General features: G+C 33.1%; 1 protein-coding gene across 1 annotated transcript; it reads left to right on the top strand.

Annotated features, from left to right (window-relative positions):
• Window positions 1–719: 719 nt before the first annotated feature.
• Window positions 720–16,620, top strand: LOC129922439 (uncharacterized). The gene is made up of 4 exons (XM_056008464.1): window positions 720–2,124; window positions 7,278–7,429; window positions 13,467–13,779; window positions 16,074–16,620. The coding sequence occupies exons 1-4, from the start codon at window positions 720–722 to the stop codon at window positions 16,130–16,132; spliced, it is 1,929 nt and encodes a 642-aa protein (XP_055864439.1). The 3' UTR covers window positions 16,133–16,620.
• Window positions 16,621–18,004: the final 1,384 nt, after the last annotated feature.

Below are 18,004 nucleotides of genomic sequence, written 5' to 3'. Positions count from 1 at the left end.
TCAATACATACCTAATGCTCTGTGAAATGTTACTTTCGAGCAAGCAGTGTCGTTACACTGCTTTATACGTGTACATTATTAATGAAATTAGAAAGATTAAGGCGATTAGTTTAAAAAAAAAAGAATTAATCTCCACCACAAAACCTTATTGTAACATCACATTGTACAGCCAATGTTCTATTTGAATTGACTAGTTTGATTTAAACTCCAGGTAATTGAAATGAGAATGGCTTTTTTAAAAAGCAAATGTATATAAGAAACGACTGCTGTTCATAAAACAAGTTAATGATAAACCGACTAGGTAACTGGTATTTATTGGTGATATCAAACTCTATTTTCTTTCAGTTTGCGCAAGTTTATAATATTTATATCTAGAAAACAAAAAGTTTTCAGTTCCATAATTTCCACACTTATTGTTGTTATTTAACAATAAACTGTTTGTATAGTAAATTGAATTTGATCCACATAAAGGGGATATTGTTTTCGAAGCATAACTTAAATTCAAATGTCAGATTTTAAATACTGAAACAAAAGGGAGATTATATTTATCTATAGTTTTCAATTTGTTTGTTTGTTTTTTATAGTAAGTAGTTTTTGATAGTAAGTAGGTTGAATACAATAAATTAATGTTTTCTTTTGTGAAATTGTTTTTGAAACTTACAGACTAAACATTGAAACATTCAAATAGTTGCTACCCTTTCTCTTCAGATTGTTACAAAATGGAGTATGCCCACAAGAAGCTTGATAACGTTCAACTATGTTTAATATCGGATGCAGAGCAAAGCCATTCAAGTTCCACTATATCTACTCTTGTTATTGAAAAGTGTCCAACCTCAAAAGAATGTGCTATAACCCATTCAGGGGATACTTCAGACAACAATGTAGATATACAGAACTTAAGTGAGCAGTCCACTTCTAAACTCTCTACTCTAAATAATCAAATGCTAAGTACATCAAAGTCTATATTAAATGGAAATTTGTATGATGAATCCCTATCCGGACCAAATGACTTGGCGTACGATGATTTAGTAACTAAGGATAGTGAGAATGTACCATTGGTTGAAAATACTGACACCATTCATCTACCGCTAGAGTCTTTACTTTCTAGCGTAAAGGCAAAAGTAACAGATCCTAACTCTGATCAACTAGAGCAATTGACAGAGAATTTAGTCCATCCGACAAAGTGTTCTAGTCCTAAAAGTCCTGTCAACAAACTACAAACACATCCCACAAGCAGCAAAATATTTCGACCTTTCGAAAGTAACAATAAAGAGATACAACTAATGCATGTCACATTGAATGTTGTTGAAGTCGACAATCCCCGCACATGCACGCCCGATAAAACAAATAAGAGTAGCTTAAATTTTGTATTGGATAAATCAAATAAAACGCAGAATGTGTCTTTACCAGAGCAGACAGAAATCACGGAAAGATTAGGACATTATGATAGTAGAACTAAAGCATGTATAACACATGATAAATCTGAGGAGTCTGTTAGCAAGAAAGCTGTATATAATAACACGATAGGATTAGCTTGCCATTACTTGTGTGCTTGTTGCGCAAAAAAATGTCAAGGCTACCTTAACAAAACACATTGGAACATTCGTATGGAAAACTCTCTTCTATCATCTAGTGAGGACATTCTTTCTGTAGTACAAAGACAAGACGAAGCTTTTCAAATGATGGAAGAGAAGTCAAACGAAACAAAAGTGCAACTCGACAAAACGCCCACTGCTGATAAATCTCAGCACTTTCAAGTTCTACCATGTAGCCTATCAGATGACACAGACACCAATGACAATGTCGTAAAATCTACAAGCAACGTTCATGATGGCACATCTCTAGCATGGCACCAGTCACATCAAAAGGTCTGTCAGCAAGCCAGTCCCGCTCAGTCTATCAAATCAGATCTTTCCAGAACATACACTCACTCAGCTACTGGTGAGCAGTCATGGCCATTAATCACTGCAAGTCAAATATCTCAAGAATGCAATTTTGACCATTTATCAGCATCAATCAGGAGTATAGACAATGCACAGGAGAGAGAAAGTGAATCGAACATGGTGACCGACGAGAAGGAGAATACCACTGATGACGACAATGACAGCCTGGACTACTACACAGGTAGATTTAGTTGTTTGTTTTTTAGCGGCCCCCGTAAGGGGAAAAAGCCGCTATTAGGTTTGTGCAAAATGTCCGTCTGTCCGTCTGTCCGTCTGTCCGTCTGTCACACTCAGATCTCGAAAACTAGAAGAGATATGAAAAATATTATTTCATCATTAAATCCGGCTTGAAAAGTTTAGGTGCAACGGCTACTTTTGGTTTTCTAAAAGCAAACCGTTTAATTTATAAAATTAATTATGCAAGCGATTTTTTCATAAAAATACACCAATTCTAAAACAATTACGTAAATGTAAGGGAGGCAATGTTACAATATGCTAACAAAGATGGACAATTTGTGTGTATTTTCAGTATCACTAAGTCAAATATATTTTTAAAATGTACAGGAAATGTTTACAACAAATACAAATAATAGTTAAAGACGTTTTTTCTGGTCAACTAGCTGCTAAAATTAAAAGAAAACATTTCTGTTTGTTTATAAAGGCTAATAATGCACTTTGTATGTAAATATCACGCACATTTTTTTAAATGGACTTTTTATGCAGCGATTTTCGTGCAGTAGCGTAACGTCGCAACATGATCAGGTGCTAAACCAATTCCTTAAACTTTTTTTAAAAATCAGATTTTATTTATTTTTTGTTTAGTGCCCCCATCCGAATAAAAGAAGCTTATTTTTGTGCGTTTTGTCTTTTGGTCGGTCTGTCCGTCACGATTAGATTTAAAAAACTAGAACTCTAAAAGCTATTGAAAATCTGATTTACCCTTTAATGTTCCTCCCATAACATCTCAATAGTTTTAAGTATCTAAAATTGATTGTTCCGGATTTTTTTGTGCAAAACTAATCAACGCCAACAAATGTTTGTTTGCTCTTCTAACTTATATTACATTTAATTTCCATGCTTAAACATTGCAAAAACACATTATCAATAATATGTTGTTCCGTTTTTATGTAAATAGCATATTAATGCTAAATCATAATCTCTATACTGACTTATATTTCATTAAGTGTAAAAATGTTCCGGATATTGTTTTATAAAACATGAATTATGCCTAATGATTGTTTGAAATCGCATAAGGCTTTTAAAAAAAGTAATTTACTAGAATTGATTACTGAAAATTACTTTTTAGACATTTAATTTTCTTGTAAAACATAACATAGAAGTTTTGTAATCGATAAAGAAAGTTCCGGATTTTGTTTCTTACAAATCGTCGCCAGAAATTTCCGAATTTATTTAAAAATCTACTAACGCCAAATAATTGTTTGAACTCCCTCTTCTAATTAATAAACAAATAATCTTCTCATTTACGAAATAATGTTTTTACGGATTTTTATGACAAATATTTTAACTCACTACTCTCTTACAGTACATTTAACTTTCTACCTAAAACATTAAAAAATCTAATTATCGTTAATATTATGTTCCGATTTTTAAGGAAAACAGAATCCAAACACCAAAGTAAGGTATGAAAATCTCTCCACGTGGCTGTAGTACGTCTAATTTTTATACGAGACCATCCAAAAAATTTAATTAACGGTATTACATTTATCTGAAATTCTCTTTTTCTTTTACTATTTATACAAACATCCGGAACAATCTATTATATAAACTTTTCAATTGTGTTCATACCTAAAAATTATTGCGATGTTTTGAAACGTAAAATAAAGGTTAATCAAATTTTAATAACTTTTAGTTGTTTTTTTATATCAAGATAACGGACAGACCGACTGACAGACAAAACGCAAAAACAATGCGGCTTTGATCCTTTTTAAATAATATCTATTAGAACTCAGTGCACCAATGTCTATGAATCCTCGTTAAATATCTCGTGTAAATAAAGACATTTTTTTTTATGGTACCGGTACTAGCCTATTGTGAGGTAATGGAATTTTTTTTCTTTGACGTCATATGAATGGACTCTTTAAATGTAATGTTAAAAGAACGCACTCGGTGCACCAATGTCTATTAACCCTCGAAAAAATTGCTTGTATTAATGAAAACATATTTTAGTCTAACTAAGCCGTGTGACGTAGTGTTTTTTTTTTCCTTTGACGTCACATGGAATGAATTCTTTAAATGAAATGCTAAAAGAACACACTCGGTGCACCAATGTCTATGAACACTCGAGAAATGGCTCGTGTTGATAAAGGTGATTTTTAGTCTAGCTAGGCCTTGTGACGTAGTGTTTTTTTTTTCCTTTGACGTCATATGGAATGAATTCTTTAAATGAAATGCTAAAAGAACGCACTCGGTGCACCAATGTCTATGAACACTCTATAAAAGGCTCGTAATGATGAAGGCGATTTTTATTCTAGCTAGGCCGTGTGACGTAGTGTTTTTTTTTCCTTTGACGTCATATGGAATGAATTCTTTAAATGAAATGCTTAAAGAACGCACTCGGTGCACCAAAGTCTATGAACACTCGATAAATGGCTCTTATAGATGAAGACGATTTTTAGTCTAGCTAGGCCGTGTGACGTAGTGTTTTTTTTTCCCTCTGACGTTATATGGAATTAATTCTTCAAATGAAATGAAAAAAGAACTCGGTATAGTAATGTTTATTAAGCCTCGTTATGTGACTCGCGTTTAAAAAAGGAATGATATCTTGATTTAGATCTAATCTAGATTTTTTAAACTAGATCTAGATTTTTATAACAGTATATCTAGATCTGGATTTATATTCTAATTAAAATTATTTTAGAGTCTAGATCTATAATTTCTAGATCTAGTTTAGACTAAAATAGACTAGATTAAGATGTAGAATTTCAATTTCTAAACTTAAAGTGTAAAAAAAAAGTGTAGATTTTCATTTCCAAACGTTTTGATCAATATTGTAATGTTTTAATATACTAAAACTAATCTACTATTTTTTTATTAAATTTAAATTTAAATTTACGGCAAATGAATCTTTGAAACATTATTACTTTTGACCATCGGATGGCTGCCTGGTCGTGCGGTTTGCGCGCTGGACTGTCGTTCAGATTTATGGATGGCCCAGGGTTCAAACCCTGCCCGCTCCCATCCCCCGTCGTCCTGCGGGAGGTTTGGACTAGGAAGTAATTATCTTCAACTCTGAAGGAACATCCGAAACGTGTAAAACATTTTACATCAAAATTAAATCACCTCTTGAATATTATTTGCGAATATGCAGATCCGACAGGGATCCGACTTCGACGGGGGCCGCCTCTGAGTTTGTGTAACACAAACTCTCTTTGTAATCTTGTTTAATAAAAAATTTGTCATAATCTAATTGCTACTTGCATCTTTCCCACTTGATATTAACTTAATTTTATTTTGCGATATTTTTTATCAGTATATTTTAATTCTTGACTATTTTATTTTCAGATTTTTATCATTTTGGATTTTTTTTTGTTCGGAAGGGGGATTTTCTTATCTTTTTAAATATTTCATATATTCTTAAGTATATTTTCGAATATAAAAGTCTTTGAAAATATACAACTAATCTTACATTACGTATATGGTCAATACGTGATGCTCTTAAAAATTATTTTTTTTAAAAACATGAAAAATATTTTTTTAAATACTTAAAATAAAAGAACACAGTACTTGTATTGTATCAATTAGTTTAGATCAGTCATGTAATTAAATTTGAAATAGATTTAGACTAACAATATCAAATCTGTGCGATTAGAAATATTTTTAGCAATTATTTTTGTTTAGCGCTATTTCAAGCTTTTAGCTTTCTCAATATCACTTGGATAGACCAGGAGGTAGGAGAAAGGGAGAAAGAAGTAGATATCTGACTAGATGTAACAGTGACAGCTTTTTAAATGAATTTTTAAAAAACGTTTTACCAACTCGAGGGTTCAAACCTTCTCCATCTAATACACCAACCACTGTGCCAGTGAAGCGCTTATGAAAAACAGAATAGATAGTTTCAATTTTTTAAGCGACGATCTAATTCTTTACAAAAAGTAAAAAAGGGGACTAATTCAACTTATACCGCCATATCTGACAAGTACTATTTCTTCCCCTGTTTTCGATACTAAACAAAGTAATGAATTACAAATTGTTAATTAACTAATTGGTTAATTTTTAGCGGCCTCCGAAAGGGAAATAGCTGTTATTAGTTTTGTGTGGTCTATCTGTTCATCTGTCCGTCCCTCCGTTGAGATCTCATAAAGTAAAAAAGATTGTGTACACCTTACTTCACCCACACCCAATCTAGGATCAAGATGAAATTTTGCACAATTATTTCTTGCACAATTTATTGTTCTCTGAACGAGGTTAATATTTGCGCTAAGACACAATTACATCAAGGACACACACACACATCTCAAACCGTAGACGTTGTGACACCCAACCAGTGGACCAAAACATTGAAATTCACTTTACAGATTCAATTAGGGTATAATTTATAAATCTTATGTCAACTAAAATGGACAGTTTTCGTTACATCTGATAAATTTAGATCTGAAATAAGGCAATCCAATCACGTTCATTCTATCAATTTCCTTTGCTGATGGCTAGGTAAAAAAATGCTCGTTTGAAAGATAAATAGTATAGTAAGCAACATCACCTCCGTTTTTTTAGCAATTAGGTGGAATTTAAAATTGATATAACAATTTTTTTTTAATTTTAAGAAATATTAGTCCGTTTTCTGACATCTTCTTATTTATCCATCAAATGGATCTAAAAGTTCTGAACTGTGTTTCTATAACTATTGCTATTCTATCCGTACCAAGATAAGATTCACACTCTAGTTCTGAGAATCCTAGCTTTGTTACAATAAAACTTTAATGAATTTTGAAGGAGCCTTTTGTACGCGGGCATACCAAAAACTGATACTATTATCTGAATATAAAGGAGGTGAAAGGAGTTGTTTATCAAAAGGTATATACAATTATTAATGTACTTCTTGTCTATGCTGTACATTAACCTTCATGTACTCTTAAGAGTTGTTATTGTATAAACCTTTTTTTTTTTTTTAGTATCATTTAGCGTTTTAAAAGAAGTAACAGCTGAGACTTGGCTCATATAACAAGACAAACTTGTGAGCTTATGAGGACTGATGGGTCGGACCCCACGCAGATACTGCCACACCGCCCACTGTCTCATTTTTTAAGCATTTGCTTTCATTCCATGGGATCCTTCAATCCTATCACCTTCTTTTTTCTATTGCGTCACTTTCACTAGGTGTGTACAAGAAGAACCGTCGTAATCGTACAACGTTCAGCCCAGAGCAGCTGGTAGAACTTGAGAGACTATTCCAGGCTAACATGTACCCAGACTGCACCACCAGGGAAGAAATAGCCAACAGGTTGGGATTGTTGGAGGCCAGGATACAGGTTGGATGAATACTTTTGTTTCACTTAGTATAGTAGCTAAATGTCCACTTTTAAGATATGTCGTATGTACACGTTTGACATCGGACACACTGAGGTTGATATTGAGAGAAACAAAAGAGATCTACATTAAGGTCAGGCATAAAGGATCCTGGATAAGGTTACCAGACACATGCATATCCACATATTCACATGAGGATGACAAATCCTTAAAAAGGAGGACAAAATAAACTGTAATAACTAGGCTAAAATGTATTGGATCAAGCGTGTCTCAGTAAAGGCTCTACAGCCACTACGTGAAATAATATTTCTCAGACCAAGACAATTTTCAGTTTATTTCATCATAAGCGTAAACATAGATTATGTGAGGAACTCATTGAAAGACCCTTTCTTCTGATTGTATGCCCCTAATTTGAGTTTTTTTTTAAAGTCCCTTGTAATCTTATTAAGTCTCTCATGTTCATTGTGCGTTATTAAGCGAAAATTCCCGTTCAACATAAACATTAGACACATGAATGCAAAACAAACAAAAAACTAGGAAAACATAAAAATACTTTAAAAAAAACAAGCTTATATTAAGTGTAATTGTATCTATTAATTAGGATTATACATGTAGCTACATGCAATGCATACCTCTCATACTAAATCAGTGAGATTATAAATCTTCTTACCGTTTTTGTTTAGTTTGTTGCTTTCTCAATGCACTATGATCCTATCACTTGTTTGGACCAGTTGTGAGACGGGGAGGGGGGATGGAGTGGGTATATTTGTGAATGTTATTTTAATGCATAAAAAAAATGCTTCCTAAAGGCTCGAGTCCTCAAGGGAACTAATTCAACTTATACCACCACATCTGTCAAGTACGATTTCTTTCCCAAGATCAAGATACCAAACCAAAATTAACTGATTTTTTTTTTAATTGATTCTTGTGTTGTAAGGTAAAGGAAATCCGAGATTGGGTGTGGGACAAATAACGTGTACAAACATTTTTACCAGACAGACAGACAGACAGACTGATTTGATATAAGCTTTGAAAAAATCTTAAGGAGTTACAGGTTTCATATGTTATGTTATCACAGCGCCCAGAGCCTACATTATGTTTTCTAACACTTTATAAATTAAATTATATTATTAACAGATACAGTGGCCCCCTTGGCCTTCGCGGGTCCGACTATAACTTACCACGCGGGATTTCAGAAAAATACCCCGCGTTTTTTTTTCTTTTGCTTCTTTTTGTTTTGTTTTTTTAACGCCACAGATTTTCCGGTTACGCCCAATGGATATGTACAATACTGGGGAAACAAAAATGATAGCCGATAAGTTCCCCATCATTTCTATAAATAGATACCGTGATGAATAATAATAATGTAATTTGGGGAAATGATAAGTAATTAATACGTTGTTTATATATTTTTATGTTACGTTACCCAAAAGAAGGATTTTTGTTACGATTTGTTATAAGGTGAAAGGGAGGGGGGGTTCTAAAAAACGTGGTTTTGGTATTACGTAATATCCGAACGTTCCCTAATACAAGTGACCTGAAGGGGTCGCCTAAGAGTTTTTGCACCACAAACTCTTTTCGTTATTATCGTGTTTAAATGCTTTTTTTTTATATATGTTAAATTAACACACAGGCAGACATTTTTTCTATCCGTTATTTAGATTCTTTTAAATTAAGTTTGTTTGTTGTTGTTGTTTTTTGTATCGGAATAAATAATATATTTGAGAGGCGCGGTGGACTGGTGGAAAGTGTGCTTAGTGACAGTGCAAGAAACAGCTTGTAAGGAACGCAAGTTCACTAAACATGACATGTTATATATTCCACACTATAAAACCTTTTCTTAATTACATACCCTTCCTCCTACACACACAAGCTAATTACTCTCTCACACTCGTATCTCTTCAGTGTTGTAAGTATAACTTTACTCTGTGTGAATTACATTCCAATTGAAGGCTACACACATGACAGTTTTGTTGAAGCTACACTGACTGCACATTTTAACTCAGTTCAACTGAGATGAAGAGGTTATCGAAATAAAATATAGGTAACTAAACTCTGGCAAGCAGTCAATAAAGCTCTGAGGTCCCCCAGCTCTCTTCTATTTTGTTTGCTTCACCTCCAGCTTAAGTGTGTTTGAGACTATGATCAAATGAATGTCTCTAAAGTTATCGTATTCACCTGGTCAGTTCTTGACCACTTAATCCCTTTGTTTCGTCCGTCCGCCGACAGTAAAATAGCCAGATCTTCAACTAATATGGCTAGTTAGTACTTTAAGCAGTCCTTATTGAAAGTCCCAGTCTACTGACCACTGCTACTAATATATCTTTTCAATTCATTCTTCCACCATCGCATCCGTCTCTCCTCTGAGCACTTCGTTCCACGGGCCAACAAAGGGAAATTAACAGCTTGTGTTTTCAATAACTCAGCGAGAGGTTACGGGCCTTGTCAATGGCTGGCCCACTCTAGCGTGGAAAGGGATCATTTTGTCCCTATTATCTTCTTCTTAAGGAATTGAAACACGCCCTTTAAAAGTGTTTCATTCTCCAAGCGAAAAACAATTTCATTGTTGATCTTTCAATACCGCAATATTTTTGAAGAGATTCCCTATTTACTTCTGTTGTATACATCTGTGCAGGCATGAGGTGGGAATTTACTTTTCATTGTAGTAGTTTTCTTAGAACTTTGCGTCCTGTGTGTTTCACACATTCTTCTACTAATATGTTTAACTTGTGACTACTCCTTTATACCAAGTTATGCTTGATAAAGCCATTTAAGAGGAGTTCAAAAAAAAATCCCGATAGATGATTTTAAGAACGAATAAATTCTTTAGGTCTATAAGAAGTCAGTTGATTTCCTTTTTTTTGTTGTTGTATTTTATTGTTTAAAATAAATGTATGATAATGTCCATGCTTGGATGTTGTGTGTTGTCTAATTCTAAACACTACTTCATGTATGCTATCGCGCAAGTTCAAACTAGTTAAGGGACATCACAATGAACCATGATTTACTTCATTAAGTCAGATGAAGACTTCAACTGATGTTTATTTACAGATGGGGATAATCGTCTTGTCTCACTATCCGTCGTTTTCGTCTCTGGCAATATCTCTCTTTCTACAAGCCCTAGCCATTTTGTTCTCCTTCATGTGCACCTATTCTGCAACGTCATTCGTCTGACTACACACACACATAGGTGACACACACACACACACTATAATAACTAAAGCAACGAAACTCTGAGATATTTATATACATATCCTTAAATATGAAAAGTGATTGTATATTTCTGAAGATCTAAGCTAAATTTAATTAACTAAAATTCACCGATATTCGATTTTAGCTTTTTTTTTTCCTAAGGGAACTCGATGTTGGACACGCCTCGTTTTGATTCCCATCCACCACCGTCCAGCCCCCTTATCCCTTCCCCTTTCTCAATTAGGCGTATTTCAAAGTGCACTTGACAATATGGACTTAAATCTAGCTAATTGTCTAAAGAGTAAAACGAATAGGAGGCTGTGGGGGGAAGAAAGAGAGAAAGAAAGAATTCATTGGGGCAGGTGATGGGTTAGCCTGGGGGCCAAGGTGAGATAATATAAACCTGTTCTAGTCAACGTGTAGAGATTAATTGTGTCCCTTGCTTCCAGTCTAGCAGACCACTTGACCGATGGTTCATTCTTCTTGAACTTTTCTTTTTTTTTTTTTTTTTCAGATGTCTTTGGTATTAAAAGCTGGTGGGCTGGGTCTCTAGGCACTTCCTGCTTTTTATATTTAAAGGTTGCACAGTTTTAAATTGATTATTAAATCTTTCGAACAATGAACCTGAGGTTGTTGTTTTTTTTCGGAAAGAGCGGGGGGGGGGGGGGGGAGACGAAGAAGTTGTCTTATTTATTTTTTGCTATCTAGTTTTGTTTTAAGTCTTAGAAATGACTGACTTATAGAATAAAGTGACAAGCGCTAAACAAAGTTTTGCCTAATTTGTATAGAGATGTTTCAGTCTGTAATTGCTCATTGGTTTGTTAAAGGTATTGTTCAAAAAGTTAAGAATCATTTACTTGTAAGTAATTTTCTTCCTATAAGTGTTTTTTTATTTACAAAAGCGGCAAATATTGAAGGCATTGTACAACAATTTTTTTAAGATACAACGATTGTAAGTTGTATAAATATATATTATATATCATGATTATATCTTTCTTGTATATACAATGCATGACAGATTTGTAAAGATTAAAAAACATTTTTTTTCTTTTGATGCCATTCGGCTGCCAAATAAAAAATATGTACAACTTCTTCCCCCGTGTCACAATCACAAACACGTGACAGAAGATAGACACTCATCCATGCTATAGATTCGATACAAATTATTTTAACAAGGAGAGATTAAATTAATATTAATTAGCATTTTCTATCCAGTGAAACGTCGCACAAAAACTTTGATGTAAAATATATAAACCTATCTATCTATCTATCTATCTATCTATCTATCTATCTATCTATCTATCTATCTAACTATCTATCTATCTATCTATCTATCTATCTAACTATCTATCTATCTATCTATCTATCTATCTATCTAACTATCTATCTATCTATCTATCTATCTAACTATCTATCTATCTATCTATCTATCTATCTATCTAACTATCTATCTATCTATCTATCTATCTATCTATCTATCTATCTATCTATCTATCTATCTATCTAACTATCTATCTATCTATCTATCTATCTATCTATCTATCTATCTATCTATCTAACTATCTATCTATCTATCTATCTATCTAACTATCTATCTATCTATCTATCTATCTAACTATCTATCTATCTATCTATCTATCTAACTATCTATCTATCTATCTATCTATCTATCTATCTATCTATCTATCTAACTATCTATCTATCTATCTATCTATCTATCTATCTATCTATCTATCTATCTAACTATCTATCTATCTGTCTGTCTATCTAACTATCTATCTATCTATCTATCTATCTATCTATCTATCTATCTATCTATCTACCTATCTATCTGTCTATCTATCTACCTATCTATCTATCTATCTATCTATCTAACTATCTATCTATCTATCTATCTATCTATCTATCTATCTATCTATCTATCTATCTATCTAGCTAGCTAGCTATCTGTCTATCTATCTACCTATCTATCTATCTATCTATCTATCTATCTATCTATCTATCTGTCTTGGCTTCCTAACACAGAGGGCTGGGGTTCAAACCCGTGTGTAAACTTGGAATCTTTGACTCGATCTGAGTTGTATTTGCAAAGCACTTAGATCTATCTTGTTTCAAGGAAACCTACTAACTTGTACGAAAGTATTGAAATGTTGGACTATATCGCATTGAGCATGCAATTGGAGCTTTGAAGACGTTTTGTATAAATATACAAGCAGGAATAATAATATTTATTTGTTTAGATTTTGTAGAGGGGGGCTAGGGAAAGAACTATTTATATTGGCTGAGTTAAATTTCAGTTCCCTTTTACATTGTTCCCTACTGACAACCCCGATATACCATTAGAAAAGCGGAAACTGAAAGTGAATGACTTTATGTTATACTGTTTGAGCAAACAATTCATCTGGAAAAAATATATATAAATAATAATAATAGCAATAATAATAAGGCTTGTCTACAAGTAATAATCCCAATACCTAAACACTGTCTACCCTTCATAAATGAATATCTTGTTAAAAATCTTTAATATATACTGAAGACATATAAATGTGCAAATATAAAGGATTATAATTGTAAAAAAAAACTTTAAAGAAAAGTGTATAAAAGGTAAGGAACTGCACAATTACTGCTATATATCTGAATACTGCACCATTTAATAAATAAAGTGTATAAGATTTGTACCAGACAGACAGATTGAATTTGATATAAACTTGTAAAAAAAATTCAATGGCTAATGTATTCCACACTGCTTTGTCTCACATCGTCACTTCACATACACAATGCTGGCATTAAATTAAAATGTATATTCAATGTTCCTAAAAATGTTATTTATGTCGTGTGAATCTACAGGTGTGGTTTCAGAACCGAAGGGCCAAGTATCGAAAACACATCAAGGTCATAGCAGGACAAACGATCGCGCCTTTACCGGGGTTACCTCCATTTTCTTCACCCTTTGAACAAGGCAGAGGGGGCCCTCCAGTTCCAAGCCTGTTTGGAAATGTGAATCTCAACCCGCTGTCCATATTTCAGCCCAACCTCTTCAATATGTCTCTTTACGCCCATGCACAAACGGTTCTACGTCTGCAAACTTCTACCAAGAGTGAACAATTAATTCATCGCGCAGCTTCCGCCCAACTGCAAGGGATAGCTTCCGCTGCAGCAGGTAAGAAAACGATGTTTCATGTGTAGACAATCTTGTATTGAGATTTTAAATGTCACCAGTTTTTTAGCGGCCCCCGACAGGGGAAAAGACGATATTAGTTTTGTGTGGAATATCTGTCCGTCCGTTCGACGTCCGTCCCGTTTAGATCTCGTAAACTAGAAAAGATAGTGAAAATCCGACATCATAATATTTTAGAAAATTCAAAGTTTTGATGCAACGGCTACTTTTTTCTTTTCTGAAAGTGAAATATCTCATTTTTAAATCACTTATGCAAGCAGTTTTTTCATAAAAATACACCACTGTAACAACTTTTTATTATTAATAGTAACAAACACGGGAGGCTCTTTTGTAGGGGTGATAACTATCTAACATATTTGTAACATTTATGCAAATGGTTTTAGATTTTTTGTCAAAAAATTGTTCTTAACATTAGTATTGCTAAGTTAAATAAGTTCTGTCGTACTAACTACTACATTTACATAAAACAATTTTTACTTTTTTATTCATAGTAAAAATCTATTTGGTATCCATATAAGTTGGACATAATTTTAAAACAAAAATTAATAAGTAGTTTTCATATTATCGCGTGACCTGCAGTACTCCATAGATAATATAAAGCACTTAACTAAAGACAAATTTATTCTTTTTACTGAAATGTTTTTTTCTTGAAGAATAAGAGATTAACCCTTTACAAAACAATTAGATCAATTAGATATTTATTATAAGACATCAGTTAGGCCAGGTTCACATTTAACTTCACATTCACTTTCACCTATCCTTGGTCTGCTGAACCGCTGGGGCACCACATAAGATCTGTCAACCTTCTTTCTTCTCGGTCAATTGTCTTTGATAGAATTTCATTCTGATGTTCTTTATGAAAAATATTGAAACCTGCCTTTTACCTGCCTGGGTAAACTACTTCGGGGGCCGATTTTGAGTTTGTGTTTCCACTCAAGATCTGTCAACCTTCTTTCTTCTCGGTCAATTGTCTTTGATAGAATTTCATTCTGATGTTCTTTATGAAAAATATTGAAACCTGCCTTTTACCTGCCTTAGTAAACTACTTCGGGGGCCGATTTTGAGTTTGTGTTTCCACACAAACTGTCTTTGTAACCTTGTTGTTGTTTAGTTTTTTTTTCCACTCATGAAAAAATATTTGGAATCATTTTTATTTGCATGCTGCAATATATTTCTCTGCTCGATTAGATTTCTTTATATTTTATATTTTTTGTTAAAATGTAAGTAGACACCAGTAGATTAAACATCAGGTTTAAACACACAAAGTCTTTAGAAAGGCTCTTGTCTGTGGCATAGATCGTTCAAGGCTTGAGCAACAAAACTATATGTAAACAATCAACCCTTAAGGGACAGACTATCAGAGATGATTTTGTTTATCTTCACATGGACAATGTTAATAAAATACTTCAATGGTACTCAGTCAGTGATGCCCAACCTAATTCGACCTACGCGCCATATTTTATTTCCGGCACTCGTGTAAAGGGCCGCAACACCCAAAGGTACATAAACTAAACGAAATTGTCCTGAAGCTATTTTTATTAGTAACCTGTGGATCTAGTACTTACATTTGTAAATGGGACATTTATATAACTTTTTTTTACGCGTCAAAAAGTGACTTCATTATTTCTCTACTTCAAATGTGAGCAACATTGTTGATGGTTTTACCACCAACTCTTTTTCTTGTCTCTTTTTGAAAAAAAATCCTCATAAATCCACTATCTTCAGGCGTAGTTTAACAATCTTTTATTTCCAGCTCAAATAAAAAAATGCCGTCACACTTGTTTTATAATGCAGTTTATATTTTGTTGTTTTTAAACATCCAGACTTTCTTTATAAAACAAATATGTAGGTTTATTATCATGTACCACAAAAAAGTAAAGATTCGTTCACTTTTCGTGGAAGTTTCTAAATTCAGAGTCCCATTTCATAAACACACAAATGTTAAAGGTAATGATACCAATCTTTAGATAAAAGTTGGGGCTCTAACACTTTGTGCCGACGTTTAGTCGGGCCGGATAAAACCATTTCGCGGGCCGAGTCATTGGTTTTCCTGGCCTATTAAGACGATCAGTTTTATACTTTAATGACTCTAGGAAACAATTAGCGCTTCTACAAATTCGTAATAGTATATGGAATGACGAATATACCGTAAATTGTTATTCCATCCTCTTAATATGTATTTTATTTTCATTGTATTTGCAAGTTATGGTTCCTATCTTATGCTTTCCACCGTAGTAATATTTACATTTTGACGTATACATATTATCAATCCACAGGTTCTGTCAGTGATCCGACACGTCAGATGGATAGACCAGCACAGTTATTTATTGGATGATAAATAGTTTTTTTTTTATTTCAATGAATACAAAAATATTAGAAATTGTATATTGATGATAGGACAAAATAAAAGTAATGATCAAAATACAGCTATATATGTATATTTCGTATACCTGATGTATTTCACATTTACGATTGAAAAGTTTTAACTATCGCAAGGAGGAAAGATGACTGCACATAAATATAATAATACAAATAGCCCCAAAACGGGGCTAAGACCAAATACTAGCCCATAATGCCATAATTTATTCAATACAGGAAACTGTTATGAACTTTACGGGCTTTTTATTTATACCCAGCTCATTTATATATATGTATTAGACAGCTGCTGTCGGGACGATAGTGAAAAGGCTTTGTCTGTTCAGTTTAAGTATAGTGCTAATCACGTGACAATCATACATAGGGCAGGTTATGATGTGATAATTGAATGTGGTGCGACTTTATCAAACCTTAAGAATTGTAAGATTAGTTAGTGCGATAATAAAACTTAACAAAAAACATATTTACCCTGTCTTCTGTTTCTGTTCTGCATCAAGTTGTTGGATTATATGCTTGTTATTTAATGACCTACATAATCGTGATTCAACTGTAACACGATTACTTGAGTATCACATTTCTCCTAACTACTGTTTCTTAACATTTAGAAAGTCGTCTTATTCAATATAAACTTCTGTCTTTGGAGAAATCTCTTTCAATTGAGATAAAATACATTCAGATTATCATAAGAGCCACTGCGACATTCAAATATCTTAACCTAGACCTCAATAACAATGTATTAAAAATGAATATTGATCATTGTCAGACAAAGTCAACTTACTGATGTGTAAATGCAGATCTATATATCGCACACTCTGAAACTGTACAGAAGCATTGATTGAATTAAATTCCTTTTAAACGAATCATAATGGCGGCAGGGAGGTATCGCTTGGTAAATTGGTGAAAGAATAAAACCATAGAAAACGAAATAAATGAAAAAAAAAGTTAAAATTTGAAATAAAATCAGCAGTAAATCATTAGGATCTATGTTTGGATATGATATATACAATGAAACAGAGATCCATGAAGATTAAGTTACATTATTGCTTTTTGTTATTTCATCAATTGGTGTGTCATACCCGATCAAGAGAGGAACGGAGATAGAAGGTGAACAGATCTTGGGTGGTGCCCCAAGAGTTCCAATAGATAAAGGTACAGGTGAAGGTGATTCACTCAAATTATTTACTCATTTCTTTTCTAATTATTTAGCTCTTAATAAAGAATCTATTACAAACTGGTTCTGTTTTAATGTTACTTTCTACCACTTGACCCACATATTGACTTGAATCAATTCAATACCAATACTCTGAGAGTTTAAATCCAATTGAGAAATTAATATTCTATGTAGTTAGTGAACTGTAGAAGAGTGGATGTAATGATGACGTCACTCAAGTTTTTCTGTTTGTACAATACATTATCTACCAGTTTTAAACATATCACATAATGTTACTATTAATGTATCACGTCGATATGATTTACGTATAGAGCAATAATGAAACCACATATTTACGGCAAATATTATTTTGTAAAATATCGAAGGTCGTTCACGATCAAACTAATAAATGTCTGCAGTTGAATCATTACCTTTTATTGATAAGCTCGTGTTCAAATTTTAATTTCACAGTTCACTAGAGTCGTTAAAAAAGAAAGATAACAATCCTGGGGGCCTGGGGGGTCATCTAGGTGAGTGCATTCTAATTATAACATGCGCTGTCTTCTTAATTTTTCTTGAAAATAAGACCGATTATTGTATCAATGTTGTCTGATACAATCAATTTCATTAGGTATTAGAATGACGTCAACTAAATTGTATGAATTTATGAAAAAAAAATAT

The sequence above is a fragment of the Biomphalaria glabrata genome, chromosome 13 (genome assembly GCF_947242115.1).
Source record: "Biomphalaria glabrata chromosome 13, xgBioGlab47.1, whole genome shotgun sequence".
NCBI lineage: Eukaryota > Metazoa > Mollusca > Gastropoda > Planorbidae > Biomphalaria > Biomphalaria glabrata.
Note: the sequence above shows the minus strand (reverse complement) of the source record. Positions and strands in the feature narration are given on the sequence as shown.

Coding starts and splice junctions, on each gene's coding strand:
- LOC129922439 (XM_056008464.1), top strand. CDS start 720: ATGGAGTATGCCCACAAGAAGCTTGATAACGTTCAACTATGTTTAATA. Junction 2,125..7,277: donor CAGCCTGGACTACTACACAG/GTAGATTTAGTT, acceptor CACTTTCACTAG/GTGTGTACAAGAAGAACCGT. Junction 7,430..13,466: donor TGTTGGAGGCCAGGATACAG/GTTGGATGAATA, acceptor GTGAATCTACAG/GTGTGGTTTCAGAACCGAAG.